Source organism: Borostomias antarcticus, assembly GCF_949987555.1.
Source record: "Borostomias antarcticus genome assembly, chromosome: 3".
NCBI classification, from domain to species: domain Eukaryota; kingdom Metazoa; phylum Chordata; class Actinopteri; order Stomiiformes; family Stomiidae; genus Borostomias; species Borostomias antarcticus.
This window is the reverse complement of record NC_140236.1, coordinates 5,512,096-5,519,411: the sequence shown is the minus strand read 5'-3', so window position 1 is coordinate 5,519,411 and position 7,316 is coordinate 5,512,096. Positions and strand designations below refer to the sequence as shown.

General features: G+C 46.4%; 1 protein-coding gene across 1 annotated transcript; it reads right to left on the bottom strand.

The window, feature by feature from the left end:
• Positions 1 to 7,316, bottom strand: LOC311330000 (large neutral amino acids transporter small subunit 1-like; the record flags this gene model as incomplete). The annotated part of the gene is made up of 11 exons (XM_084461950.1): positions 1 to 77; positions 360 to 534; positions 1,013 to 1,162; positions 1,518 to 1,614; positions 1,871 to 1,974; positions 2,244 to 2,367; positions 3,200 to 3,244; positions 3,400 to 3,505; positions 5,063 to 5,188; positions 5,956 to 6,501; positions 7,241 to 7,316. 11 exons carry the CDS (start codon positions 7,314 to 7,316, stop codon positions 1 to 3), a joined length of 1,626 nt encoding a protein of 541 aa, XP_084318076.1.

Below are 7,316 nucleotides of genomic sequence, written 5' to 3'. Positions count from 1 at the left end.
CTATTCAGCTGACTCGTGCTTTTCTCGCTCCTCGGGAACAGACATGAAGATCTTCTGGCAGAACATAGTGAAGACCTCTGAGGAGAGAAAAGACAGAGGACACGAGGTTCATATTAACCAAGTTGTTGTCTTCAGCTCTTTCCCTTGAACCAAACGTATTGTACCAGTGGCACGGACAGATTATGCACAAAGTTCAAATGTTCTGAAATTCGTCAAAATCCTCTGTAAATATGTCCCACAGCAATGTAGGCGTAATCACAAATCATAATCGGAAATCACAAGTAGCGTACAACAGTAAGTACAATACAGCACAAATGCACAGATACCAACCATGTTATGGCACAGTTTGACCAGCTCACCTAGGACCTTCTTGACCACATGGGGCTTCTTCCACTTGTAGCCTAGGAGGTAGGCCGGGATGCCTGTTAGGATGATCCCACTGCCTACCAGGCACTCGAAGGGCGCTGCCCAGAAGGACACCACAATCATGAAGACACAGCCCAGCACGAACGTGATGGGGACGAACACACAGATCTGCAGGGAGGATGTTAGATTGAACAAAGTCACAAATAACCCATAATAGATGCTTTTATTTAGCTCTTCTTAGAGAATATGTGGGCTGATGCTATCAAGAGCCAAGAGGAAGATAAAAGGCAGAAGGTACATCAAAGCAATGTTCCCAGTCCAGCATGTAGCCAGCAGGAAAGGACACACTATTACAACAAACACGCTTTCCTGCAACACAGAACGGTTATTGTTCTCTGCTTCCTCTGGCTAATTCAATAACGCTCTTTAACAATGGGGTTTGGCCATCAACAGAGCCCTATTCCAACCTCTGACATTCAGATCTCCTGTGTTCCCACAAGACTGTGTTAACCCACTGAGCCGAAGCCTAGTGTCATAGCCTAGCGCAGGTCCTCTGGTTCGAGATCGACATGATTAACGATCGATATCCAAGCTTAGTCGTCCGAACCATCTCCATTGAAGACCAAGAATACGTTTGAGGGGCTACCTTGATGGGTCTCCTAAGTTCTGGCTTCTTCCAGCGCAGCCAGAGCATACCAGCGATGGCCATGCCCACACAGAGCCAGGTGAAGAAGCTGAACAGGTTGATGACGGAGAAGATGTCCTGGGAGATGGCGTACATCATGGACAGCAAACACTGCAAAGAGACAGGTGGGTTTTAACGCACCGTGATACTGTCCTCGGACCTTCAGACACCTTCGGCGGTGCAGATGTTCTTCACGGGGTATCACACATACACCTTGAGGGTCACAGGAAGTGTACCCATCTTTAGATAGACATATGGTGAAAAGAAAAATGCCGTTTCTTCAGTTGTTCTTCAGTTTGTTTGTTTGTTTGTTTGTTTGATGATGTTTGTTTGGGTGAACCTTTCATCGAATGACCCGTGGAGGAACAGTGCCTGTGTTGATGATAATGATTTCTATGTTTTGTACAAAAATTCTGAATATAAATTTGATGGATGTCATTTCAGCCAGTGTCTTTGGGAAACTCACAGTGAAAATGAGGGAGGGCACTGGGGTGAAGAGGTCAGTGTGGACCAATCCCAGCGCAGCAGGGAGCTGACCCTCTCGAGCACCAGCGTAGAACAGCCTATGAGGTGAGGCGAGAGGTAACCAGCCAATCACGATCGTATCATGCCATGAATGAAACACAGATCATTCGGATGCCACTGTACTGTATGTCGGTTTATATTATACTAAGTTTTCGTTAAATCTGAAACAAGACTAAGTGTATCAAGCTGCATAAGCTTGACATCACACCACATTCTCGCTTTCTCCCTCTCACACACACGAACGCACACACACACACACACACACACACACACACACACACGCCAGACACCCACCGTGCTGAAGTGAAGAGACTTCCGTTGACAGCTCCAAAGCAGGACAGACCCACAAACACCGGGATCAGCCAAGACATGTAGCCCAGGTGGTACTCCCCAAAGCTCTGGAACATGGAACAGAAAAATCTTTGAAATCAATTTTTATTATCATGCTAATGCTTACTAGTATGTGTGTGGATTTTTCACATTTCAAAATACTAATTGAAATCCGTTCAGTCGCCTCAGCTGGGCAGAGGTGCATTTTTGGGAACAGACCATTGATCCCATTGTGCCAGAAAAGAACAATCAAACACAGATCAATAATTGAAATGATTTCAAATTGTCATCGACCCAGGTCTGGTATTTTCGATTGCTTCTTACAGCGTCTCCTTACCACGGCAACAGCTTGAGACTCCACCATCATTTGGGGGGATATGGTAGTGAAGTACGCCAGGTTGGTTAGAACGTACACCACCGTCACGATGGGCATGGAGATGATGATGGACAGAGGGAGGTTCCTGGAGAAGAGAGCCCATATGTTGCCGGCCAGTCAGATTGGATTACATTCAAGTAACGTTCAACAATCAAAAGCGCTCAGCTTCACTCAAGAGTGCGCAGAGAACTGAGTGGCCTGAAGAAATCTGTGTTCCATTTCATGCCATTCATTAGCATGCCAAATATGATTATCATATGATAAGAGTATGATATTAGAGGTCCCCTAATATGCTCAGATAAAGCGTTCAATCATGCCTTTATACCCCTCCGTTTCAGTCCTGTTCTGAATGTGCCGTTTCTGTGTCTGTAGCTTTAATGCAAATGAGCTGCTGCTCCCCTCCCCCTCACCATCCCTGCCTCCAGAAGTTCATCCCAGGCAAATGCAGCAGATGTTTCTGATTGGTTAGTTAACAATTTTTTGGTACTTTTTTTTCAGATGGGGGGGGGGGGGGTACAATTCTAATAAGTCAATCAGAACATCAGAACAGGAGTTTTCAGAATTTGGCAGATCACAAAAAAACTAACTGAATCTTATTTCACAGTTTGTGTGTTAATCAGAGACCCACGTGCACAAGCACTGAAAACGTGTTTTTCAGAATTCGGTACCTTTAAAAAGAGAAACTTGAATGACAGAGTTAAAGAGAAATACAGCTGCATCTGCTCTCTGGGGGTCTTTCATGTGTCACATAATATTACTATCGCTCTGAAAATGGGGTCATGCATAACAGATTGGAAGCAAGCTTTTTGAAATTGTAAGGGGCAATCATGTGCATAGCCACTGTCAGCATAGATATTTACAGAGATGGTGTTACTCTGCAAAAATCCTCAACACAACCTTCATCACATACAAGTCACCTCTCTGGATCGATCATCTCCTCAGTCACGTAATTTAAGTAGTTCCTAGGGGACAGGGGACAGAACAGAGCAGGTAACTGGTTAGTATACAACATCTGGTCACATATTGAAACACACAATCTATCTAGAATAGACCCTAGAATAGAAAAGTATTTTTTGTTTTGATTCACTGTTTGGTGTTCATGTTATACAGGCCTTACCAGCCTCCAAAAGCAAAGAGTCCACTGTATAGAGCCAACACTATGTTGTCAACTCCCCATTTGCTGCCTTCAAATGCCAGCTCTGGTGTCAGGTATGGCACGTCACCTGTTCGGACGCAGAGAAGAAAGAGCCACACATGTACTGTATATTGACAAATGAACTGAATGAAAGATAGAATATATGGTTTGTTTGAGTAAAATTGATAGTTTCACTGTGAGGAAATATGTTGCCTACTCTGTATATCCCTAGACCCACACATTTGATCATAATTGAGGTGATGCAAGTCTTTAACAGACAACAAATATCAGTACTCATGCAATACGCTGACAGAAGTGACATTTTGGGGAAGAAATTAGTCCAAAGCTTTGGCACACCCCAGACTAACCTAGGGGCATTCTACTAATCTGCTGGAACATAATTATGTTTGAGAGTTGATATTTTAAGAACAAGGAGGGAGACGTTTTGATGATAAAAAGCCTCTATCCACTCACTTATCCCCCAAACATCTGTAAGCCCAGAAACACGAATGATGAAACACGCTTGATGGAGTTCTTCTTGTAAAACACTGGCTCTTCCACGTGCTTCACAGGAACACTGGGTACCAGTTTCACCACAACCGTCTTGTCTACCTACTCTTTTCAGATGAAAATGACGGCAATACCCCATTCTCAACATGCATATTTTCTCATTGTAACCCCCCCCTCTCCTTCAAGCCTGGGTGACTGGAGAACACAGTCACCTCGGTGGCAGCCGGCGTGCTTGCCGCTAGTTTCCATGGCAACCCCGCGTGGAGCACAATGGCGTTCGGCGTGGCCTCGCAGCGTGAGCAGATGTAGCGCGGAGGAAAAGATGGCCATGCTGTCTGTCCACGCCGCCTCGCACGGCGTGGACAGGATCTACTCTATAAAGCTACAGTATGTTGTTATTTCGGATGATGACTGTAATGTACAGTATGGAATTATGTGGTGTCCACTGTCGCATCTCACAGATATTCCACTCTTTGTGTACAAGTTCAGATATTCGAGAGCATCCCTTAGAAAAAAGGATGGCAAACTGGAGATATAATCTATAGAAATTTGAATGAATATAAATGAGATCCTCTTGTTGTACTGGACCCTGCCATTTAATATTCAACCCTCCGCTTCAGGTCAATCAATCAACAAATCAATACATTTCCACAGGGACCAATATCAACTGGACATGGCATAGTAGGCTAGCACTTAAAGCTAAATGTACTGCATACAATAAAGCAGTCAAGAGTCAGACGAAATGCTGACAAAGAACTCATCGCCCATAAACACTAGCATCACGAGTCACGTGACCTCAAATAGATATCATCTGCTATCTGTTATCCCAAATTTCAATCCACTCAGAGGGTGAGCTTGCATACGCTTTGCATGAGCTGACTGGTTCATCCTTTTATCCGCCTGGGGCGACCATAGTGATGTACAGTATAGTGATGAATTTACCGCAGTCGATGTGTGTGTGTGTGTGTGTGCGTGTGTGTGTGTGTGAGTGTGTGTGTGTGTGTGTGTGTATACCCCTGCAGCGATCAAAATAACAAGAAGGTTTTCTTTTTGCATAACGGCTTCACCGGCAAAGCCATCTGAGCCGCCCACGGCGCCGAGCCTGGACCCGGAGGGAGGCGTGGCCTGCGGTTACCTGTGCCGATCTGGATGAAGCCGAAGACGATGATGATGACCAGAGCCAGCAGCTTGGAGACCGTGAAGAGATCCTGGACCTTGGTCGCCGCTCGCACGCTAATACAGTTGACGAACGTCAGAGTAGCTGGAGGGGACACAGGGGAACATTTTTATCGTCCCAAGATGTTCTGTGTTGTTTTTCTGTGAATAAAATGGATCGTTACTTTGCCTGCATGGCCAGGTACAGTATACAGTATGACATATGTAGTATATTTTTATACTGTATTACATCAATACATTTGTATTACTCTCATGTAGTAATCAATTTATTAAGAATAATGAATAAACTTCACTTTAAGTAGAACTGTGTTATTATAAGTAGCTTAACAGGTTAGTGACAACATATGTCCTGTCCTAAAGTCAACATTCCTTTGTCCCTGAGTCAATAGATAAGATAAGATAAGAGATAAGAGATATATAAGATAAGATAACACCTCTGAAGAAGAAGTCAGTTAGCCTACAGTTGTAACATGATCCCAGGAAGGACCAAGCAGCCCCATTGTCTATGGAAGGGGGGCAAGAGCTCAGCTGATGCAAAGACCAGTTGACACCTTGACCATTCAGAACATCAGTTGACCGTTTGTGATCATGTTTATATCCCTTGTATGCAAATTTGTTTGTCATGTGATGTTTGGCCTGAAGCCAGGACATATAAGCTGGCCGCCTTGTGAAAGAACTTTAGTATTGCCTTAGTTTTGGCCCTGTTAGGCATGCTCAATAAATTGATGATTCGACGATTTTGGACTCCTTGAAGTTCTGTTTCACAAGAAGAAGATGCATCAGAAATATACAACACATACTCTACAGGCGTACTGTACTATATCTCTCTACAGTCGTCGCTTGTCCACTCACTCAGACAGAGGCAGGCGATGATCTTGGCGGCGCTGCTGGGCACACTGCATTCTGGGTAGAGCGGCTTCAGCAGGTACGTGGCGAACACCAGCGAGACCACGTACTGGGAGGACGGACGTATGATCAGCATCTCCACCCACAGCTTGAGGAACGCCGCCAGCTCGCCGTACACCTCCAGGATGTAGGTGTAGTCGCCGCCGGACTTGGTGATGGTGGTGCCCAGCTCGGCGTAGCACAGCGCCCCCATGGTGGAGATCACGCCGCAGACGGACCACACCACCAGCGACAAGCCCGCCGAACCCGTCTCCTTGACCACCCCGGTGGGCGTGACGAAGATGCCCGAGCCGATGATGGTGCCGATGATCATGCCCACGCCGTTGAACAGCGTGATGCTGCGCTTCAGCTCGATCTTGCCCCCGACGGCCGGCGAGGTGGCGGAGGCGTCGGTGGGGGCGGCGGCGGTAGGGGCGGCCAGGGAGGAGGAGGAGGGGGACGGGGGCTTGTCCAGGACCGGGCAGTCCTTGTCCGGGACCGTTTCTGGCGTCACTGGGGGGGTTGGGCAATAAGTGAAGAAGGGGTAAGAGGGCGCTGTCAGATTTCCGATACGGGGCTTCGTCACATTTTGTCGGTGGATTCGGAGTGGGACATGGATGTGTGATGATGATTATTTTCAAATCACACGAAAAACATCCCACACTGACATGCAATGTCATGCACGTGGAAAAACAGGAGCCATTACTTTTTATGCAGACACCCACTGCTCTTAAGATGTACACTAGCCGGTGGGGCAGTAACATGACACGTCTGTGTGTGTGTGTGTGTGTGTGTGTGTGTGTGTGTGTGTGTGTGTGTGTGTGTGTGTGTGTGTGTGTGTATGCGTGCCCAACCTCGTGCTCGTGTTTACAAGTTCTATAATAGACACACTTAACATTTCTGTTCCATTAAACAGCACGTGCCAAATCAAACAAATCAAATCAAGTCTCTATTACAGCACAGCAGGAAGTCACACATTTCCATTAGCAACCCAAACATCCATCACACCCACTAAGGAGCAGTCAGGTAGATGTGCATGAAGAAATAGATGACAATGTTACATCACCGAACCATGCTGTAGCATATGGGATAGGACCCCCATATGCAGTCGTGCATCATGTGGCATCGACACAGCACAAGCGTACGCATGTGTGTGTGTGTGTGTGTGTGTGTGTGTGTGTGTGTGTGTGTGTGTGTGTGTGTGTGTGTGTGTGTGTGTGTGTGTGTGTGTGTGCTGTAGCCGTACACCTACCCTCCATCTTCTCCTGGCTCAGTGCCTTGTTAACACTCTCCCGGCTGCTCCGTAATTTCAGCTCCGGCTCCGCCAT